General features: G+C 40.3%; 1 protein-coding gene across 1 annotated transcript in view; it reads left to right on the forward strand.

Moving 5' to 3' along the window:
• The window catches only part of LOC134876991 (MAM domain-containing glycosylphosphatidylinositol anchor protein 2-like), a 157,631-nt gene that overhangs the window by 125,262 nt on the left and 7,781 nt on the right, over positions 1 to 24,588 (forward strand). Inside the window, exons 11-15 of the mRNA XM_063902315.1 lie at positions 2,280 to 2,428; positions 8,372 to 8,549; positions 15,871 to 15,891; positions 17,947 to 18,102; positions 21,759 to 21,920. Coding sequence (XP_063758385.1) covers positions 2,280 to 2,428; positions 8,372 to 8,549; positions 15,871 to 15,891; positions 17,947 to 18,102; positions 21,759 to 21,920 — 666 coding nt within the window. The remainder of the gene's footprint in view (positions 1 to 2,279; positions 2,429 to 8,371; positions 8,550 to 15,870; positions 15,892 to 17,946; positions 18,103 to 21,758; positions 21,921 to 24,588) is intronic.

Raw genomic sequence — 24,588 nt, forward strand, 5'->3', positions numbered from 1 at the left:
TAAAATAAAAGACCCCTCATGATTCAATGATCCGTCAACAAAAGACTGGACATGACCATCAGATTTGTCTATCTTGGTCTGGGAAACAGCCTACTGTGAGCAGGTTACATAGAAGTGGATTCAACCTCGCAGCTAGTAAGCCACAATTAGTGTTGCTTCCTTTATTGTTTACTCTCCAGCTTTTAGTTTCCTAAAATATCAACACTGTCAAGACATTTCTTTTGTTTTTGTTTGCCATTGCACAAATGATCATATCAGAACAGCAAAGTTTAGCTCCACAGGAAATTGTCTTTGCCCCCGCAGCGATTCTATTTTAATTGAATTAATTTCACTTCACATTTTCACAGTTTGACAAAATCATTCCTTGTTTTTGTCTTTGCTATAATGTTCAGGTGAAAAACAGATGTGTTTTTACAAAAGCAGGATCCTCAGTAATACAAAGAGCCACTAGCCTACAGCCATACCAAGGGTATTGAAACCAGAAAGATAACCAACTCACCTTATGACCTTTACAACTCACAAGTCACTCCTTATTTACTCCCTTGAGTGTCATTCTTAGGAACCAAATTGAAAAAACTAAATGGTTCAAGGATTTTTCAGACCAAGGAGCCCCTGGGGGGGAAACCCAAGAGACCCCTTAATTGGTTTAAGGAAATAAAATCATTATAATCCATCATTGACATAAACTAGCTGGACAGGTTTATGCTATTGTCTGACATTCATCAACTACTTGCTACACATCCACACGGGTACACCAAATCCCAGTCCTGCTTTTGTTTATGCTAACAAAGGCTCCACTCCACTGTCTCCTCTCCATGGCTATTAAAAATCATCTGCCTTGGGTTTTGTCATCCTTCAATAAACAAGCCCAAACAGCTAAGGGGCAAAAACAACAACGTGTTGTCGAGGTGAATTACTATTCTTTGCCTGGAAGGTCATCCTTTTAGCTTGTTGCTGGATCTTGATTAAAATACAATGTTGTGCCAGCTCCCACTTCAGCTGTCAGATATCGGCTCGCAGGCTGTGACCAGAGAGTTCAACATCTTGAATGATGTGTTCAGTCCATGTAACAATCGCTTTTAAAAACAAATCCTCACAGATTTCAACAAAACAAGCTGTGTAATTCAAATAAGCTTTCTGACAATGTCTTTGGAAGTCAAGATCTGAATTAAATGATGTATTACTGAGAAGATAACTTGAGTGTACGCTAACAATCTGCCATCAGCATTGGATCAGTACATCAGAATCTCGTCACTGTACGTTCATGAAACATACAATCTACTACATGCTTTGATTCACCGCTCTGAAAATACCGTACGTCACGAAACCTTAATGATCCTTCAGGGGAAATTAGTCACAGCAGCAACAAGGAATATCATACTTATCAGATAGAAATAGAACAAACTGAACATAGAGAAGGTAATAGAAACTGTACGTCTTTGTCATGCTAATGCAGCGTTTCTTTAAAGAAGTGTTACTATGTAAACAAATGATACAAGGTATACATTTACACTCAAGCAGAAAGGCAAGCTGTCACAGTGTTTGGAATGAATGCAAATGCAAGCAAAGAATTGAGATCTCCCATTATTAATAATAACTATTATAACCTAGCAACACATTTCAAAACAAGCACTTTTTTGCCGGGCGGCTGTGAGTAATTACAGCAGTCCCAATACATCTGCAGAAACCCTTATAGTTTCATCATTTTATATTACATCTCTCCATCATGCAGTGTTATATCTGAAAAGTTTGACATCAATTGCTTATCTTAATATATTAAAGATGATTCATCTCTAAAGTGAAAGTGTTGTAAAACATGCAACTGTTTTATGTGTATGATCACTGTACAGTAACAGCACCATTCTGAGATTGAAGTACTCCTAAATGTATGCCATTCATTCACAATGTGTATTTAGAAATGAATATGTCCATCATATGCTTTTTTAAGCATTAATAAAGTAAATTCCCACCAACTCACACAACCCAGGCTAACTGTTGGTGACTTTAACTCTTATCATCAATACGTTTTCTGAGACTACTGGTGTCTATTATTTGCTTTGATCATTGCTTTCTACTTTTTATTCACAATATTTGGATATTTCTGTCACAAGTATGCCAACCTTGATCCAATAATACTTCTATTGCATGAATAGCCCTTTAAAATAGTCTTTTTGGCAGAAGGCATGAGTTGCAGGTGCCATTAAATTCCAACACATGGTTTTCATGTTATGTTTTTAATTGAGCGTTAATGCATTACTATCAATCTGCTTTCTCTCCAGGCAAAGCCTACCCTCCGGAGTTCTACTATGACACCTACAGCCCCCTGTGGCAGAACAGGCCCAGAGTCTACGGCTTCAAACTGCAGTGGACCCAGATGAACCCGAACGCTGTGGACCGCATTGTGGCCTACAGACTAGGCATCAGACAGGTAAAATGACTAAAAGTGTTTTTATATTGGATCCGTTTGATTTGTATCGTGCTGAAGTACACATGAACTTGAGATTACCTTTCTCAAGTGGAAAGGATCTGGGCACCAAGCACGTAACACAGTGTACCTACTTATCAAGGAAACTAGTATTTTGTGGTCAAGTGTACTCGAATCCGAGCCCGGGTTCCTGATTTGAAGTCAACTTGGAGTTGTTTATGTGAGCACCTCACCCTGCTGCTGATTTGTTTTCTTTTTGTCTGTTTAACCTACTTGGCATAATTTAAATGTTGTTTGTTGCTGTTCAAAGTGTTATTCAGTCCCACAGAAATCTGTCCTCAGGGAGCTTTTGTAACAGCCAGAACATGAGTTTTAAAAGCGAGAATCGTTGGCTCCGTGTAAAATAATCGCTCAGTCATCTGTGGTGGTCAGCCTGTCTTCCACCCTTCTTCGATTATTTAGAGTTTATTTGCGCCACGAGGCAGTAAAAAGCTTTCTTATTGCCAATTTAAGCGTGCGATAGAAGTGTTTGCACAGCTTGTATTCGTATGACAGCGCCAAATATTACACCTCGATTCATCGACTGTCTTATTCTGCAGTTTTTTAATGCTGAATGACTAAGAACCTGTCAGGGGCGGTCGTTTGTACTGGTTCTGTGGTTTCCACGAATTGCTTCAGTTTTTTTGCACTCCATCAGATGCTCAGTCAGAGGAGTGGAAGGGAACCCCGCCGAGTGAGAAAGCAAGCATAGCTCCTGTTTTGCTTTTCAAGTAAACTCCACAGATGACAGGCCGGTAGCAGCATTGATGGATGGCATGGTTACATTTTCTCTCTTTGGCAATCAATGTGTACCTTCCTCTCCTTCCTCTCCATAGCACATGGCATTGAGGAGCACATTTTGTCTTTATGGATATTCTTTTTACAGCAGCAGGTGTAGCACCACCTTCAGAAAACAAAAAGCTCCATTAACACAACTAATTTTAAAGCCCCCATCACCAGCTTGTATAAATAAAAAGCATATATCAAAGACATAAAACCCATGCTGCTCCACCAAAATTATATCAGTTCTGCTCTGGAATTAGCAAGAAAACCCTGACATTTTTTTTCCAATGAATAATATAATTTCATGTTTGTTTCACACTACACCCTCGAGGAATTGGAGCCTGAACACACATTTTAAACCAGTTGTGTTTGCGCAGAGCAATGATTTTCCTGTCATCTATCTCACTCTGGTCTGTTTGGTAATAAATGATGCTGTGCATTGCGGTGCCCATGTTTGCGCTTGCCAAAAGTTTGTCTGAAAATTTGCCAGGAATATACATTTGCTTTTATCAGCCGGGTTGTGAAGTCTGCATGCATACTGCATCTTTACATTTTTCTTTATCTTTTTATTAAAGAAAGAGAACATAGCTTCACCAGTCAATGTTAGCAGAAAATCATTATTTGGGCAAATTAATTTCTCTCCACCTTCTTGCCTTGATATCTCGAGAGGGTACATTTGTGAAAATTATTTGCTTCCTCCGAGGCATAACAACCAATCTTCCATCCTCTTAGATTAAAGAAATTCTCTGCCGTAAGGAAAATTCACTCGTTTGTGGGATTGGCTTTACAGTATACCCTCTGTGATCGATTAAGTCTCAACTTTGAGTATTGATTTAGACTGATAATATGTTTTGTAATAACCTTTGGTGAGAAAGAGTCGGGGCAAAAAAAGTTTGTGAGCAAGAGGAAATGAGAGAGGAGGAAAGAGAAAACGAGTAGGAGTACAGGCTCGTGTTGTAAATAAATGAACACAGAGAGAGATACTGAACGAATGGTGCAGTAATGAAAGCTTCGGCACGTGGACTACACCACTTCGATCTATTTATAGGTCCAGCAGCAGCTCCCCTGCCATTCCCCGAGAATTATTATCATTTTCTCTTTTGAATTAATGCACCGAGCAGTTAGACCTTATGCCTCTGTAATGGATTGCTTTGTGTTATCGTCCAGTGCTCTCCTGAGAGACAGACGCTGGAGGGGAAACGGGGATGAAGCTCTAGCTCCACCAAAACACAAAACACTGCACCTGTCAAGGGTGCAATGTTAAGGTGTGACATCTGGCCTTGTTTTGATACCACAACCGGCTACTTCAAAGCCTTCTTAGCTGTCCAGATGCCTGATTTCCCACCCCTAACCCCTATAAGGTCACTTTTTTGCAGCTACATATTTGCATTTTGGATCGACTTTCCTTGTCTCTTTCTTTTCTTCCTCCTACTCGTCCTTGTTCCACTGTTTTTAATTGATCTGTCAACTCAGGATGTGTGTGAGTCATATGTTTTACATGCCGGCAATCAACAGTCATCATAGTCTAAGAGGAGAGTCACTTTGATACTTCCCAAGCGACTTTTGACTCCTGACATGGCTGTGATCAGTCTTGCTATTTATTGTCTTAAAGGTTGTCTTAAAAACCCTTTGAACTGCTGCCGCAATCAAGTGAAATTAAATCAATTTGGCACTCTGCCTCTGTGGGCAATATTTGAAAAATGAAAGGTAATGGGATGTAAACAGAAACCTTAATCGAGCGCTGACGCAGAGATTCAGTGAACATTAATGAGAATCAAAACAAAGGTGCAGGATCCATAAACCAATAAGCATGTGTATGATTCAAAACGTCTGAGAAGTTTTTTTTTTTTTCAACGTCTCAACCTCAAGATTGATTTCATTTGAGCATTCAAATACAATTGCTTTTTGATTTGGGATTTAAAAAAAAGCTTTTTGTTGTTTGCAATGTTTTCCAATACTAGCATTTAAGGGCCTCCATTTGCTTTGAGCTTTGGGACACACACACACACACACACACACACACACACACACACACACACACACACACACACACACACACACTCAGATAGTTTTCCCAATTAAATGTTTTTAAACCTGACACAAGCCTCCAAAACTGATATACAGCACATATAGTTTCATACTCTTATTATGCTCGCAGCATTACACCAGCACCTAAACAAAGCAAAAGCAAGCACTGTGATGGGGGAATTTGGGAACACTAATGAGGTAAGATACAAACCCCGAGATATTGTTATTCTGCGAGTAAAGTGACAGGGCGCTCCCAATACAATCTGCCATCAAACCCATTTGAAAAGAAATATTACTTTTTTAATAAGACTTTCTATTACAAGGCTATTTTATGAATTTGGTAAGGCAACAAAACGTAAGCAAATTGAAAGTAGTTTCAAGTTTTATCAGTGCTTAATATATGTTTTGTATTCATGTTTTAGCTGCAGGCATTAGACATAATGAGCATATTTCAAATACATGAACCATTCAAACATCTGCGCTTTTATATTATATGAAGTGATCACAAAGGGACAATTGCAGTCATAGACAGAGAAAATGGCAAATCATGCAGCTGATACCAATCAGCTAATGCATGTGCTGCTTTCCCTGACCTGACGTTATGCCCCATAAGTGGGACTTAACTGGATGTTATTATGTTGAATAGGTTTACATTTGAAAGCATGAGAATCAGGTTATACTGTATGTGAGATTGAGTTTTGTAGAGCTCTTCGGCTCCAAAAAGTACAAATAAAGTAAAAATACCGAAGGGATGCTCTCTTTTATTTTTAAAGACATCACTTTGGACTTTGTTAGTTGTATCATTACTTCCTAATCTTTCGAATGTGGAAAGTGTTGAGAAGCCATTCTGTTTTTCCTCTACAATCCCCTCAACAACAATCTACAGAAATTACCCAGACTGCCAAATATGAACAAAACAGGTTGACTTTTTTTTATAGATTGTTTTCATTTTTATATTCCAATATCAAATGTGATTGAAATGTCGCGGTCTCAATTTAGAGTGTTCAAACACACACTATCCAACAGTGTGTAATTTGCAGCAATTGGCTGCTGTAATGCCTTACTGTATGTGCTAAAATGTTCAACAGAAAGGTAGAGGCAAGTGCTCCATCTGCAATTACCGGTGTCACAAAAAAAGAACATGTTTACCTGCAAAGTAATGGTGGTGAAAACTTGTACCCCGTAATTTCCGGATCATCGCGGCTCTTAGTAATTACTTAATTGGTATTTTTCTCACACACAGACCTACTGACTGTGCTCCACTGCTATCACACTTCCATTCTCTCTATCTCTGTCTCTCTCCGCTAGTTACACACTTCGCCTTTCCCTCTGACTGAGAAGGGCATGTAAAGTCACTAATTGTGATGCAGAAGCTGTAACTTGTCTTAGTGCAGCTCTTCCCCTTAAACCGATCTCAAGGATAAAATGTAGCCTACTTTTCTTCTCATTGCCCCCCAGCAGACACGGCAGCAAACCCTCCTTTTGTTTCCACGGATTTCTTGAGCAGCTGTTTTGTATCAGAAGCACAAGCTCATTTCTTGTGTGATACCTGAGCTTAGTCACAGACAGACAGGTTGTGTTTGCTACATTGTGCAGAAACGAGATGTAAAATTCCTGTCATTTCAAGGACCCTCTGCAAAACATTGTCGAACATGATTAAAGACCAACTTTAAAAGCATGAGGCGATGGTGTACAGAGCACCAAGGTGTTGTCCTTACTGTACTCGCAGACTGGGCCGGATTTTTCTCTCTTCAAATATGGGAATGTTTCTTCTGCTTTATAATAGCAGTCTTTGAATCCAGAGACCAGGAGCTGCTTTGAAAGTAAATATTACTAATGAGCAGCTAGCTGTCAACAACTTATCGAGAAAAAAAAGAAGATGTTTTTGTTGTGTAGCATTTAATGTTGGCGGCGTTTCACACAAATGCCTATAGATAGGGTTAATTGGCAGATGAGAGGGAGCATCCAACACTGATGGTGAGGGGAATGTCTATTTGCTGTGGTCATGTATGCAAATGCTCCCAGGAGCTAACGCTTCAGAAGAATATGCTTTGAATTGACATGCTCTACTTTTGTGGTGATGCTACATAAAAGCTTTGACTCTATGCCTTCAAGTTTCTTTAGATATGAAAAAATGATTATAGCTGCTTTTAATTTGCTCTGGTTACATTTCTTTCAAAATTCAGAGGTAATTTATTCCTAATCCTGCCAACATACCTCTGCAAACTCTAATCTGGTGGGTATGAGTTCCTCTAAAGGTGATCTTTGTAGTACAACTCTATTGTTCAAGGGTGACCAACTGCACTGACGGTTGGAAGTGCTGTTTGCCTCCATGCGCTCTGGGGTCCAAACTTAACACTGACTTTTACTGAGAGATTTGTAATTAACTTGAGGCCATTCCCGGACCTTCGAACCATGGAAAGAGGGACTAATCTAAACAACTCAAATCAAGGGAATTAGCCAAGAGCCTTAAACTCCCTTAATCAATTACATGAGCTTTTGTAGTCTAAAACCCAATGTCTCTTAAAGTGGGTTTGGCCGATTAAAACTGACCATCAACGACAACACCAGTCCAACTTAGATTTTCTCCACATGTTCTTGATTGCCTTATAGGTGGTGTTGGTCACAATTTGTTCATACCCCTGCTTCAATGGTACGGAAAGAAGGACAATTTAAAAGGATCTGTTCATTTTTATTTCAGTTTAATCAGAAAGTACTGCAAATATAACACACATTTAGGAACTAATATTTGCGCTCAGGTCACTGTGGTAAATTAAATTGCTATACAAATAAGGAGCATTTTACACTTCTCTATACAATATATAATAGACCATCAGATTAAATACTGATAGTATGTTTTATGCAAGAAATAAGATTTACAACATCAAATAAGTGTACAGACAGTGTACCCTTACCCCATTCAAATTCAACTCAAATCATTTAAATTCTGATAATTCTGACAAACCCGATACTGATGACTACTTAAGTATCAGATTGTGGCCAAACTGTTTCCATGAGGACAAGTATTCATAAATGATCTGTGTTTGTTCACAACTTCTCAGTGTCTAGTGATTTTAATAATCTCTCTCTCTGCAGATGGGCCTGCAGCGCTGGTGGGAGCAGGAGATTCCTGTGGATGGAGCAATCAACAAAGGCGAGCTGATGACACACAACCTGACTGAGCTCATAAAGCCTGAATCCTACGAGGTGCGGCTCACCCCCATCACACGTTTCGGAGAGGGCGACTCTACCATCCGGATCGTCACGTACAGCGGTGAGTGCTGTAAACTGTCTTTTAGGAGGAATGTCTACTCTTACTGCTGTATGTAATGTTCCCACTTATGGAAAACAGAGAGAAAAACATGTCAGGGGAGACGCAGATTCCCTTTAGTATTCTGGTTACACATGTGGCTGCACAGGTGGAGGAATTACAGCTACAGCTGGTTATGTTATCCTTCAGCTAACTCCGACATACTATTCAATTTCAACAGCTTTAGTTTGTGCCGCCGCATATGGACCCATGCTTATCAACATTTATTGATATCACAAGTTCACTGTGGTAGCAGCCATCTTTACCATGATCCTATGTGGCTTTGTTATATATAATTCTTAAAGGAGGTGCACGAGAAAGTCAAGTCATGAAGATTTTTCGGAGTTTTGAACGTACAAGGGCCTTTTTTAAAATGAGCTGAATTGGATCAACACATTCAGTCATCAGAAGACAGTTTAAATTATGCTTTCTTTACTTTATGCTTTTGTCACTTTGTGTAGAGGACGATCAACTGGCTTATTATGTCCTCCTTGTGACTTTTATGGCCTGAGTCAGCGTTTATTCTGATCTCGGACACAGGCTGACTTGTTGTTCCTGTGCATGTGAGATCGTCATGACATCAGAGCATCAGATGTATTCTGAGTCACAAGTCCAAACACAGACGGTCATAGATTTGCTTTAAGCAGTTATCCCCAAAAACAATTCATTTTAGTGTGAGATTGCCTTTTCATTATTTTGCCAGAAGATATTATTTGTGTCCTGGGATGTTTTTGCGCAAAATAAATAGCTTTTTTGTTTTATATCACAAATAAGTCCCAGGCCTTACAAGGCCCCAAAAACCGGACAACAACATGATTTGATTTGGTTCATGGTATTTTTAAATCAGGGCTAAGGAATACAATATCATGGAGATGCTGTGTCCTGTGTAGCAGGCCTGCACTGTATCCGCTTGTAAATTGAGGCCCATTCCTCAGCCTGTTGGACAACACGCTGGCTGCAATGCTAACACTACATTAGTATCCACAGTCGGCCCAGCAGTGCCAGTGAACAGATGCACAGGTACTTGAGATGTGCATTTTCAGAAACAAACTAGCCCACTGTTTTCTGTCTTCCTGAGTTGTGCTGCTGCAGTTGTGAATTATTCAGTTCCACTGCAGCTCATCACGGCTGCTCCAAAGAGAATATTGGGGATGAGAGAGGTAAAACTTTCTCTGCTGTTATTTTTTTTTAAGCAACTCTGTGAAATTGTGCCGTCTCCGCTAAACCTTGATTCGAAATCAGTGGAATCAAAATGTAATCCGATCTAAGTGAAGGCTAGTGAATTGAGGCTAATTAAGACAGAGAGAGGTGCTGGAGAAGTGGTAGGCAGCCAAGTTGGGACTGAGGGAAAAAAATAGAGGAACAAAGTCAACAAAAAAAAAGAAGACAGCTAATGCTGATGTGCGAATGGGCTGCCCAACAAGAGACCACACTAATTATCACTCTAGGGCTGCTCTGTTCTCCCACGCACTGCATAGCGTCACTGAAGCAGCCTCGTGCAGGTCTGATCAGAATCAACTCTGTTCCCGTAAGACGTCCTGATGTACAGTCCTGCATCATCTCCATTATCACTTCCTTTTCCCTCTCACTGGGGAACAGCAACCTGCGTGCATCCATAGCAGTGCACCTGAATAAATGTGATTTAATATTCTTATATTCTTTTATGGTTAGTCCGTATGTTAGCTGGTTTTATTCCATTTCTTATTACATAGAAATGAATGATATATTTGATTTTTGATTTTTTACTAACCAACCTATGTTCAGCAATTGTATAACTGAAAGGAACGCTTCTGTTTGAGTCCCTGATGTCAGAGAACTGACCATTAATAGCACTATTCTGTCAGATTTGACAGAAATGTGCTCTGCTGTTTGAGCGAACTCTTGAAATATCTGATGAGGCTTCTGCTAGGAGAATTTATCCAACCTTGATAAACACATACATGATTAAATACTTAAATCCATAAAACCTGAAGCTTAGCTTAGGAGTGAGCTGCAGCAGTGATGACTGACAGGTACTGAGCAGGGTAATAGTGAGGAGTGTCATGTTGTATGTTGTGTGTTTTATACAAACAAAAAACAATGCACTAGGTCAACTAGTATTCAGTATATACCTTTACCGGTTAGCATGTAGCATGGAATCAGGGAAATGCTTATCACTTCTGCTGCTCGTTTGAGATTCTTTTGTTTAATACCTTTTTATTCAAGAGTGAGACACATCTGTGTGGATAGAAAACCTGTTCAAGGTGTTACCATTCCACAGTTACCCATTTTCATTTTGAATTACCCAGCTGGCATTGAAAACTTTGAAAACAAGGACAGGCCTTGACTGAGGTTTTGTTTTAGTGCTTAAATATAGCACTTGTTTTTTTATATAGTTCTACTTGCAATTGGGTCATTTGATATTTTTCATATGCTGAAAAAATGCTAAACCTTTGAGTCTTGCATGCTGAATCAGACATATAAACAGAATACTTTTAGTAGATGACCAATTCTGCAGGAAAATTCAGTCATCACAATGTGTGACGATTGTCTTTAGCACTGTTGTTTCACTCCTGGAAAGCTGTGAGGGGGAATTCACCTTTAGCCTCTGATTATGCAGTGGAGTTTGTACATTTTCCCTGTGTTTGCTGTGATTCCCTTCAACAAATTAGAGAGACATACAGGTAAGGAGTCTCCAAATAACCCTCAAGTGTACCAGAAGTGTATTTTCTTGCTGTGTTTGTCCAACTGTGTGTGCTTGTATGCTTGCCTTGCAATACTGACCGTGGCCCGGCTTTCACTACTCTAAACAATATATTCTCTAGCTCCCCGTGATAGTTAAAATTCATGTGTCTGAACCAAGTAAACAACAAAAATATGATGGCCGCTTTGTTAGCTGTTAAAATTAACATTGCTGTCCTCCTTCCACCATAAGGCCACTAAAAATGAAGTATTAGTGTGTTTGCTCGTCATTGCCCAATAGGCTATGCGATCATTGTGATGCACATAAAGCCAATGGTAGCAGCTTTTCTGTGAGTTGGCAAGAAAACACAAAGGCGGTTATAGTGTCCCCAGCTGTAGGATGAAGGATGGTTGTGTCACGGAGCTCCAAAGACGTTCTTTTAAATTCTGCTGCAGCGACAAACTCGGCATCTGTTTGGTTTTCCTCACAACATCCGTCTCTCCCTCTCTCCCTGGTTTCCTTCATGGCAAAGGATTTAATGTCTGAGCCTCCTGTCATCCCTCACTGTGGCACAGTGAAACACTGCAGATATTTCTTAATTTTCCATTTTTATGCAGCTCATAGTGACAGTGAGATGTCTCTCCGTGAGGCGAAACCCACTAAATCTTATTTTAAATACAGTTTTCTGCTTTTGATCAAATCTGGAGCCTGCCATAGCTGTTGTGTTGGGGTTTTATTATTCGGCCAGCGGTGGTTCAGTGTAATCCCTGTCTGAGCTTTGTTACGTCAGTCATTCGATAAAAATATATGAATTATTACTTTTACTGATATAAGCCTCAAGTTTTGCAACGTAGGGTTTCTTTAGCATATTGTGTTGTTGCAGGATATTATTTTTTCCTGAACAGAATTCATGAAATGTGATCAAATACTGAAAAACACTTTAATTGTAGCAATATAGTAGTGATAGAAAAAACTCTCATGGCCGTCTGTTAAATATGAAACTATACCCGCAAGCTTTGTTTAAAGGGGCCCTATAATGCTTTTGGGGGGTTTCCCCGTCCCTGTTGTGTGTTATATAGTTTTTTTTGCATGTAACTAGTAAGCAAAGTTTGAGCCTCTCCCACACGTCCCTTCCCATCCCGTACTTTGTTTGTTTGAAATCACTACTTAACAGTTGCACTTCTTTTTGCTAGTGCCCCAACACCTTGTATTTGATATTTGGGAGTTTAGCCGGCCAGCTAACCAATCAGAGCAGACTGGGCTCTGGCTTCAGCCAGAAGGTGTGAAAGGATGTAATGCAGCACAGGCAGTATGACAAAAAAACATTACACAGTAGAGGCAAATAATACAAATATGAACCTGAAAATTAGTATAATAGGGCCCCAATAAGACAAATCAGTATTCACTTGAAGCAATATTGATTATATTATGATATATATTTGTTTTTTTACCCACACGTGCATTCTCACTATTTAAAGCTCATCAATGTGGAAGTCCATTAAGGATTCACTTGCTTGCATCAATGTGTTATACACACTGCTCTTGCATCAATGTGTTATACACACTGCTCTTGCATCAATGTGTTATACACACTGATGCAAGAGCAGGATAATACACAGGAGATGATTGTACACGGGGAGGCTGTGCTTGGATGTGTTGCTGCAGAACCAGCACATAGCCAACAGTTTGATTGAAGGACATTAATAGTGTGAAGTCACTCGTGTTATTTCTGTCTTGGACACATTAGGGGAAGATTGCCGAATTACATTTGCCCACGCTGGTATTAGCTGTGAAACCATCACAAAGCTTTCTCAGAACGTTATGGCACCCACCCAGACCCCTTAAACCTGATGGATGGGAATCTCAGAGAGCGTGAATTATATGAGGTCAGTGAAAACAAAACAAAGAAGCTGGGCTGCTGTTGTCTTTGAGGACACTTGGCTGGAGCCATGAAATTGTCTGCTGCTTTGTAATACAGCCTCAGGCCAGTGGGCAGGGAATCCAGCCAAGATGAAGTCAGTGTTTGTATCCGGAACAGCCTCCACGAACCGCTGTCCTTTGGCGGTCAATGAGCTCACTTTGTGTTTCAATCAAAATTAGGCAATTTGGATGGAAGGCAGTCATGCATCACGCAACAGTTTGCTTTGTCCTCTGAGTTGGAAAAGCAGGAAGATATAAAACTTCTAGTCATGGTGGGCTGAGGACATGCCCTTTCATAACAGAAGTTTTCAAATAGCTGCATTGAAGACCCACTTCACTGTTTATCTTGAGAAATATCAAGATGACTTTTTATCCTGGATCATTATTTGAGGTTTTTTTAGTAGCTTGAAGGGAAAGCTGAGTGTAAATGCGAGAAAGACATGTTTTTTTCTAAAGTCTTTGCAGATCGCTTGAGGGGCTTTTTCACACCAATGGGGCATTTTGATGAGAGTGTTTGTGGTCCAATCATGTTTTTCTAGAACTACAGAAGTATTCAAAAACAAGGCTTGAACATAAACACAGAATTTATTTTGTTGCTTGTTTGCTTCCCAATTTCAAATACAGTCATCCAAATTGGAAGGTAAATCTGGTATTTTGTGTGTGTTTTTTGGAAGTGTGTGTGCATGCACAGCGCTGGTAGAGTACCCTCTGGGCCTGCTCTGTGCTCGGCTTGATTTCATCAGCGGTGGTAGAGCTCCAGCAGACACATTCATCTGGACTAAGGCACCGTGAATCAGCCTGGGGGGGGTGAAGGTTTAAAAAAAAGTGACAAGGAAACATATTTTCATAACCACTGTCTTGGAAGAAAGGAGGGGGGCAGCAGGAAGGGGGGAGGGGGTGTGAGGACAGCTGCAGGAAACATGATGCTGCGAGGTAAAGAAGGGATGCTGAAAGGAATGGAGTTCTGTCGGATAATTCAGCATCCGTTTCGGCGGCCCAAGGCTGTAGGTTGTCATTTAAAACATTCTCTCTGCAACAGCCTGGATGATTTCTCCCTCCTCTGCAGAGCCTCTCTTTGCAGCAGTGCCTCTCTGTGCAGCAGTGCCTCTCTGTGCAGCACAGCGTAGTTTCAGGAGGAAGCATCGAGTGTTTGGGTGCAGCTTTCTTCAGGATCGGAAACATAAGGATTATTAAAGCTTTGATAGTGTACAGCCTGTTCTTTCCACACTTTGTGGCGAGGCTCCAGCTGCAGTGTTGCAGTTCACTGAATGTTTTATATGATTCAATTGGAAATGCAATGGTTTATTCTCTCTCTCTACCCCCCCTTTTCTCTCTCTGTGTGTGCCTTTGTGCTTATTTCCTCTTTTCTCCACACTGTGTACAAGTGGACACACATTTCTATGAACCGCACGGCAATAAACAGAAATCTCTTCTTGAGTTTCTGCTTTTAAAAAGAGCAATTCCACCGTCCCCGCGGTACTTTCCCACTCCTCAGTACATGTTTTCCTTTGTGGGAATGATTTGTTATTACTCACTTTAATTGGTAAGATTAAAATCAATTCCTCCCATGAGCAGCAAGGTTTCATAAATCACGGGGCGACGTAGTTTTGTGGTAAAGCTGATGTATCGCATCTATTCAGCCGGTCAGCAATCGATCATGAAAATGCCCATGAATCTTCTTGACAGGTTAAATGGTATTTACTCTGCAAAAAGTGAAGTGCCGACTAACTTGCTCGTTGCAACTCTGCGTGATACCCTTGACCTTTCTGTGTTTGCTGTGGCGGTAGCCTCTTAAATTATCAATGAGGGGAGGCATTGAACCATGGTGAGGTGGACAGAAAGCACAAAGAACCTTGCATGTGTTTCAGTTGACAGTCATTGGTTGTCTGGTGTAAAAGTTTCGGTACTAGCGGTTTTGAAACCACACAAAGACTCAAAGATGTTAGAGGAAAGTGATTAGCAGACACACTTGTGATTGTTACTCATTTCTATGATTTATTGGCTTCTAAATGGAAGTATAAAACAGGCTTAGTGCTCTAAATGGAAGTCACCTTGAACAAGAACATCAGCAATGTCGGTAAATGGCAATAATGATAAGCAGTTGCGCTATAAGCTTATTAATGTGGTCAGGCTGGTCTTCCTAATCCATCTGTCTTTTACATTTGATAACTCCAGCTGTCACCTTCTCCACTTTAAATCCCAGACATCTCTTCTGTCTGTCTGCTCGATGGTAATTGCATTGTGTGTGCCAGTCGATTGCGTCCTGTTTAGGTCTTTCCTTTTTTATTTGTACACTGTGAAGGCAATGGAGCTTGACGAAGATGGAACGTACCCTCCAAAATGCTTCCAGTGTTTTAATATCACAGGACGATATTTCCCACGGGCCTCTTTCATTAAGTTTACTGTGCGAGCTCAAACTTTTATACATGTCGGCTTTTATTAGCTCTGCGCCTAAACATTACATGACAGCAAGGCAAAAAGGTTAACAGCACAGCTACTGTGAGTATGTACGTCTTGTATTCGTCTGTCACCTGTGGTGGAGCGCATTATATCAGCCAAGCGTTTTTAAAGAGCGACAGTTTGAGTGCTTGTACAGCTGCGTGCGCCTCGCTGCGCGTTTCCTTTTAAGAAGCGTTTCACTTATTGACAGACGGCTAAGATATTCCCTACTAATGACTCTCTTTGGCCTTTTCTCTTTCACAGCACCCATCAACCCTCACCTGAGTAAGTAATGTGCACCTCACTTAGCATGGCTCAGCAGAGAGCGAGCTCCTTATGTCGTAGCACAGTCTGCCAGAACAGTGGGGAGACTCAAAGTAACTGCACATCCCGTGGAGATTTGACTCTCAACATGTCACACTGCACTGGAACATCCTGCTAAGTATCCTTACCTAATGAAGTATGATCAATTTGACTTCCTCTAGGATCCTGCAGCAGGCCATTTGACATGTCGAGAGCTTTAAATCTCTGCAGGATATTGTGCATTTTGAATGGAGTGTATTTGCATGAGATGTGTGTGTGTGTGTGTGTGTGTGTGTGTGTGTGTGTGTGTGTGTGTGTGTGTGTGTGTGTGTGTGTGTGTGTGTGTGTGTGTGTGTGTGTGTGTGTGTGGGAGCACATTTGCACACTCTGTGCTTTGTGAGCATTACTTATGCATGCATCTGTGCCGTATGTTTATATCCTTTAGTGTTTAGTCCCATTTATGACACATTTCCTTGTTGAAACTTTACAAATTCGCATTATTCACGCCTTGAGAATCGTCTCTTAATCATTGTCTGCCGTGCTGCATTGTGCTGTTTATTTATTTTTATAGATACAGGTTTTGGTGGGTGTTCGCACAAACATTGCCAGCATAATAACAAACATCCTAATCACCAACATCATTATCCAAATCCCCGAAGGAAGCTATCTTACCTGCACGCCTCCTCTTCCTCCCTCCTTCCTCTGCCTCGCCTCCAAATCCTGCTATCTCTCCTGGGCGCACAAGGCGAAAACATTTAGTTTAGCTCACAGTGGATGAGGGCGTTTGTGTCTAGCGCCGGGAGCTAGACCTCCATTTAAATCTGCATGCCTATGAGGAGAAGAGTCAAGAGTGCTCACAACCCGGCCCTTCCCACTTCTTTCTCTCCTAGTCTCACTTTCCATATCGCTCTGCCTCGCAGCAGCACTGCCCTTCTTACTTCCCATGGTCCATCCACCCACACTCTACCTCAGTCTATGTTACCTCCATTACCTGAGTAAAAGCTGCAGATTCTGCACCTCTCAAGGTCACCACTCCAAACTGCTCCCAGCTACATTTTAATAAATCAATGAATATTTATCAGAACACATGCCTGCATCCTGAATCCAAATGTTCCTTTTTACTATCTCTTTGAGGACACTGTTCAGCAGCGCTGTGTCCTCTGGTTAGGTGTTATTGCTTTGTCTGTTACATGGATTAAATGTAAATTTTTACACTGTTGATCCTGCCAGTTACCTTTTCATTATGGGCTGGTTTCCTGCACGTGTGATTTCCGAATATTAGTACGGTCTCTGTCAAGGCATTCCCCGACATGTGACCCATTTTGACCCCAAGCTAGAGATTACATAAATGTTTTTCTTGAAGGTTGTTGAAACTTAGTTTCATGGCCTCTATGCACACTCCACTAGTTTAAAAATTGCAGTCTTAAAGGAGTGCAGAGTGATGGAGGAGAAGAGAGGGCGAAGGGTGAGCACCCAATATCTCCACCTGCACACCCACTAAAGACAAGATGAAGAGGTGGTGTCATTTTTAAAAACTGATTACAGATACTACAATACATCCAAGGACAACCCTTTTTACATTCAATCTTGAAAAAAGGGTGATTTTTTCATTCATAGTCATTTATTTGCCCTTAATGCTACTTCTAAAATTGTTCTATTAAACTATAATACATTTAGAAATCCAATGTTATGTTTTCACCCTCTTTTCCATACACACATGCTGCCATTGGGTGCAGCTTTCTTCCTGCAGAGACTTCCTTTCGTTGTCTTTAGAAAAAGAAAACGCACTCGCTGACGTCTCCACCGCAGTCAGTGAGAGGTCACATCTTAATTTAGAAACTCTTTTACAGATAGTGTGGTGTAATTAGGACTTTGCTGTTCTGTATGCCCCGGGGACATGCACACACTCATAAATCTCATAAATATACAGTAGGTGTCGGGCTGCACACAAACTGTACCTACGAGGCAGTGTGTAAGATCTCACTCTCACATAATGCTGTGAATGTTAGAGCCTGGTTCTGCTCTGTCGCTCTCCAGGAGAGTTCCACTGCAGCTTTGAGGAGGAGCCCATCTGCATGTTCACCCAGGACAAGAATGACGATTTTGATTGGACGAGGCACAGTGCTGCTACCAGAGATACCAAGTACACCCCCAACACCGGGCCCAGCGGGGACCGCAGTGGCTCCAAACAGGGTAAGAACTTCTAAAAATCGTAATACTTTACCAAGCACATCCCCATACAGTGATTGAACAATCATAACTTAGCTTCAGTAGGACTAATACTTAGTATCCAAAGAGTTTAACCCGGTTCAAATGCTATCAACTAACTAAATGGGCCTTTGGCTTTTACCATCTATTCACACAGAATACAGAAAGACAATACATTTCCTACATTTGTAGTGAACGTGACGAAAGCAAAGGAGAAATATCATTCGACATTGTATAATGAGCCCCAAACTCCTTAAGGATATAGGTTGGGGACAACTCGATACAAATTACATTGACCCTCATCCAGGAGACCGATGCCAGAGTCACTTAGGAAACCAATAATGTTTCGTCTTGTGTAAAATGTTAAGTTTCACTTTCACTTTACAATCATAGTTAATTTAACCAAACCACAAGTACTTTTCTTGCCTAGACTTAAAGAATTTGTATGGTTTCTGTTCAAAATGTTACATTGCATTCACTTTACCTTGTGTTGTTTTACTTTAACAATTTAAGTAGGTGCAGTTTGGCCCAATTGACTCATTAGAATAATCTCCCATAATGCCCATGCAATCAGCTGATAACATTTAAATTGGCTGTGAGTTTGGAAGATAACCTTTAATTATCAAGAAACCAAAAAGAACAAAATTGTAAGGAATAGACAAAAAACATTTATGATATTCTCCAAAGTCAAACATTACTCCCTTACTCCCTAGCTAAAAACATACTATTTAAAATGATGACGTATGAACTCTTTGAATATAAGTATGCCGCTTCACTGAAAACTCCATTCTCAGTGTGAGCGCCTGCTGAACGCCTCAAGTTTTCACACCGCACTAAGATTTAAGGTGAGGACACTGAAACTTTCCCCCTGTCAGCAGATTTCTAAACAAACTGTGCACATAAATTATTCTGCTCAGTGAAAACCAAACATCCAAGTGGAGTACAATGAACAACAACCAAGTTTTATTACCAAAGAGGGAACTTTTACAAAAAAAGATGCAAAACAGAAAATAAATCTGTGAAATAAAAAAAAAAATTGGACCATCCATTTCATTCAACTTCAGCTCCTTTGTTAGCTCAGCTTTTTCGCAACTGTTCAGCTGTCATATTGAATGTGTCTGAAACATATTTGGCAACAGGAAGAGAGTAAGAGCACTGGAGTGAGCAGAGGGAGAGAAATTTGAGTCAGATTAAATGCGAAAACAGGGTTTCGACCAACTCAAAAAGTCAGCATTAATAAGCTAGCTACCTAGCCCTGATAAAACCAGCAAGCAACAATTTTCATTTCTACTAACAAAATCCACAGCCAGTGGCTAGAAAATAGTAACACTGAATGTGAGTATGCATTGTTCTCAAAATAACTATTAGTGTAAATCTGCCTCCTCTATGTTCTTGTAGAAATTACATTTTGACCCACATAGCTACAGGGGGCCTAGCAAAGGGTTGGCTTATTTGTTCCTTTGATGAATCATCATTAAGGAGATTATTTGATTGAGCATTCCCTTTTATAGCTTCATACTCATGTTGGCACAGGGATTTTCTGCTCACAACGGTCCGATCATATGTCATTGGAAAATTGGAAACTCTACATTGTCAGTGGTATTGTGAATGTGTTGACTATGTGTTAGACGTAGTGTTTAGTGTGTCCCTGTTTTCTCACCACACATGCTGAGAAAGACTTCTGCTCCACTGAAGTAGAATATGTTGGTGTGTGCGGAGAAAAGATATATATAGTTAGATGCTATATACCTGTAGATAACATTTGATACAAATCACCAACCAACTCACCGTGGCAGCAGCTAATCAGTGAACCAGATAGGGAAGATATATTTTTCACAGCTTGGGGTTTATGGATTTAGCTGAACAATCACATTGCAATGTATGCAGGATTAGGTACAAAAAACACAGTTGTTGTAAGTGTAAGCGATTATTTTTGCCAGCTGTCAGAGCGACTCTGAACACACTGCACCTGCTCATTGGATTGGAAAAACCTCGGTTGAATGCACACATTTAAATGGACACCACTCTGTTATTTCTTATGTAATCCATGCATGAATAAATGAATCCCTACAGTGCAACAGGCAAACAGTGTCATTATCATGTCATTGCTAAATTACGTGGCAACATGTAAAATTAGCATTGAATGGATTGTACCATCCAAACAATTTCACAAAAAGTTTCACTTTATACATTTGTTTTTATAATAAGACAGAAAGAATCCCGTGTTCTTGGCTGCATAATAGATGTTTTCTCTGTACACTCTCAGTCATCAATTGTTTGATGCAACACAACAAAACAATAAGCAGCCTTGATCATTTATAGTTATGAATAAATGTTGGAACAGAGTCTCTGCTGCTGTTTCCATGGGTACCTCAACCAGAGAAATATGCATAGGAACAGTATTAAATATGTTAGTTACATGTGCAGGTGTTTAATATTCAAGAACTTAATGAATAAAGAATAAATATAATTGGATTTGCAGGATTTCATATGAATCTGCTGATGGGTGGTATCTGTGGTGGAGTATAAGTGCCTATTATGGCGCTGTGGCACCGGCAGCAGCTGAAGCAGTAAATAATGCATTGGCTTTAATCACCTAATGGTTTCCAAATGTCCAGCATTTCATTACCTACCCCATTCCTCTTTTCGTATAATTATCTGATATGAGATTCAACTGAGGGAGATATTCCATTTGATTTTGGCTGCAGGGGCGTGCTCACTAGCTACCTTCCCTGTGCCTGTGGCAGGGTGGAGATTGGCTTTAGATCATGCGGCACAGACACAACCAGGGGGCTGTTTAACTCACTGCCATCACTGCTGCTGTCCACCATCGTCAGACTGAGGGAGCAGAAATGTAACCCCATTGTTATCGCCTTGATTTGCCCCCTGGTTGTTGCTATTAGTAAAAAGTCAAAACTGTCCTACTGCCCCTTATCTCTTACGCGGAGGAATTCATTTCCATCATGCCATCGCAAACTGGCTGAAAAATCAACTGAGCATTACCAAGGAGGACTCGCTATTCGTGTTGTCTACAGTGACAAATGATTTTCCGGCATATCTGTGGGCAATCAGAAAGTAGTTGTGGGATTCTGAACACTGTCTGACAAAAGCTCTCATATTTTTCAAAGGGTACATCCACTGTGCAGTTTCCCAGGAAGGCACAACGACTTTGTCCTGTGTCATGAAGACAGCCACAAGGCATATTCAGATAATACACTCTATATACAACACTGCATAAAGAACACTGAATACGTTTGCCCTATAGGTGGTAAAGAAGGATATCTGGGAATGTGACAACAGGACAAGAAAGATGAGTAAGCTGACAATCTGACGGGTGTAGAAGCATCCAGCCATGATAGACTAAACCGTCTTTTATACCTTCCTTTAACGCTAGAACCGCCAACGGGTAACTTTTACCCATTGGCGGTTTTAGGTATAAAGCGACCCCTGGCGGTTCTAGTGTTAAACTATTTACCCACAATATGTATGTGCATTGATGGATTTTTACTAAACCAGAGTTCTTCCTCCTTTGGTTTTCATCCAAATAACGAGATTTAGATAATGTGGCTTTTTCACTGTCTGTATAATCATCTGTTTTTATTGATTCTCTGAGTGTCTCATTGGTGTTTCTGTGTTTCTAGGTTTCTACATGTACATTGAGACATCAAGACCACGGAAGGAAGGGGACCAAGCGCGACTTGTTAGTCCGTTTTTCAACGTAGCACCTAAAAACCCTTATGTTATCACCAACCCGCCTGCCTACTGCTTCGGCTTCTTCTACCACATGTATGGGAAACACATAGGTAAGACACACTTCTCCTTCCTTCACTGTCTCATGTCTATGCAACCAATGTGTGTGTTGCTTTTGGGTTTAATCTGCCATAGAGCTCAAACCCTGCTGAAAAGATCATCTTAATTTATATTCACTGCTCAGTGGTTCATGGAAACTGATGCATAAAAGCATAATTAGAGTCGTTCTTTAAAGAATCTGTCACTGTTCTGTGCCTTTGGTTGCTCGAGCAGCAAAAGCAACTTGAAGTGAGTTTAAATTGCTTTGGCTATTCATTGCTAAATGACGGAGATGCATTCTTATCTATGTGGAACTAAATAACAGTCAATGAGCCAACACAACAAATTGCATTTACCAAAGAAAACTCCATCACCATCATCTGTTGGACGTCACACTGGCTTCGAAACATTAATGGAGAGATGTTTTTTCTGAAATTGCTGTCTGCCACCTACGTGTTTCACAGCGACTTTTTACTTCATTTTGTCAAAGAATTGTTGTTTTTCACACTCACTGAGGAGAAAAAGTAAAACGTCGGCCAACAGAATTTCACTCCTTTCCAGAGAGTTTGTCCCATGTCAGGTGTGGCGGGGTGTGTTTTGCTTTCATGCTCAAATTTAGTAAGTGCAGCTGTCAGATGTTTCAAGCAAAAGATATCTCACTTTTGCAACAAACCCCTTCAAAGGTGTGTACACAAATCCTGGGCATTAGCTCTTACGACCCTCGCTGAATGTAGATAACAAGCTTGTGTGGCCCATTTGAAGATGGCAGAGCGACTGAAGGAGCCTCCTGTGGCTTGCGACTGTCTTTTAGGCTTCCTTCACCGGGGACCCAATCAGCCAACCCCAAGCACTCGGGCTCTGACTGTCCGATAGTGACTTTGGATCAGAGGAAAAATAATAAATAACTTTGGCACAAAAGCAGCAGACTTACATTTTAAAGTGTTACTTTGGTGACTTTTCTGTTTGGATTTACCCTAAATCATTAGCTACTGCGCAGGGTCTTCTGCAGGTGAGGAGCAGGAGCACCGCTGTGTGGGGTTGCAGGGTCACCTTGGTATCATGGGTGCTGGATGCTTTTTAAGGCAGTGTGTGGGATGGTAAGCTGATATGGTGCATTTTAGGCTACAAAAATGAGGTGTCCTTATAATTTTGATACCTATTTATTTTTTGGATTCACCCATGTTTTTATTTCATTCGTCTGAATTACTTCTAGCAGACTTAATAAATGATACCAAATATTGATGATTAATAACTTTAAATGATGTATATTGTAAAACCAAAATGTTTATTTAGGTTTCCATATATTTATTTCATTTTAATATTATTATAACATGTTAGATCAGCCTAATGAATACCCTTTTCGTGCATTCAAAATCAGTTCACTTGTTCAAAGTTGGGTCTGTGTCTGTTTATCGGGTCCCTCATCTTGGGTCAGTTTGTGTCTAATGGTCATAGGAAGTAGTTGGGGTCATGAACTTGAGCAGCTTGTAGCTAAATATTATTCTCTCAGTGTCTGCTGGCCTGTAATGATGTTTTTGCAGTCACCAATAATTTGCTACAATTGAAAGAAAACACAGTCGTCTCGTGTTGCAGACCGTTACCTTTGACATTTGTTCTCTAAAACAATTTGATGACTCAGTTTTTGTCTCACATCAAGGCGTTCTCTGTGATCTGTTCTCATGCCACTTGCCAAAAAGTTTCTCTAAATAACGGCACATCGTAATGACTTATTTAGAGAAATCAAAGTTTAAAAGAATAAAACCTTGAGTCATTTGTGTTTAATACACAAAAATCAAGGAAATGGTTTAATCAGATTTGATTGACAGTGTCCCGACAACCCAAATAACTCAGATCAGATTCCTGAGAAAATACTGCCTAATCCTGATTGATGCATGAAAGTATCCTTCTTCCAAATTTGTCTCCCCCAATACAAACCAGTGACAAGACAAAAAACAAAAATATATCAAAAGTTTGGCAGATTATTTTTGTTCATGTTTACTTTAATTAGGAAACTGATGGGCCTTAAGAAAGAAAATGACATTGCAAACGACAAAAACAGAAACGTCAAGTGAAAGAAAATGACTGCTGCCCTAAAAATATTTTTAATAAACAAAAAACAATTTAAAGAATAACAAATAGATATTAAAGAAGTGGGAATAGAGAGAAATGATAGTAACGGGTCTCAAAGAGGGGACAGGGAGTTGCAGATCTGTGCTCATTAAACTTCATGTTCAATAAACTGTGAAATCACTACAGGCTGGCAACTGCACTCGACTCCACTTTGAGAAGATGTTTACAGCAAGCATTTGGCTGCATTTACCTCAGTATTCTGGTGAGACATTGATGGTATCAGCGCCATCTCCACCCTCCACCTGCTCCGCTCCGAGCTGCTGCTGGACCTGCTGCTCCCCCTTACCCCCACCCCACTCAGATTTGTCTCTTCTTCCTTTTGAGTGTATGTTTTTCATAAGCAATATTTTATTTTTGATTTATACTATTTAATTTCCCTTTGAAGTTTGTTAGATGAGTCTTGTTTGAATTGGTTATATAAAAAGGCTTTCAGATTGTTCTATTGAGGAAAAGGCACATTTTCACAGCCCTAAATCAGTGTTCTGGAATTTTACCTCCGACAAAGAGGTAATGTTTTTGGTCTAGTATGTTGTTTATCAGCAAGGTTACAAA

The sequence above is a fragment of the Eleginops maclovinus genome, chromosome 15 (assembly GCF_036324505.1).
Source record: "Eleginops maclovinus isolate JMC-PN-2008 ecotype Puerto Natales chromosome 15, JC_Emac_rtc_rv5, whole genome shotgun sequence".
Taxonomy (NCBI): Eukaryota; Metazoa; Chordata; class Actinopteri; order Perciformes; family Eleginopidae; genus Eleginops; species Eleginops maclovinus.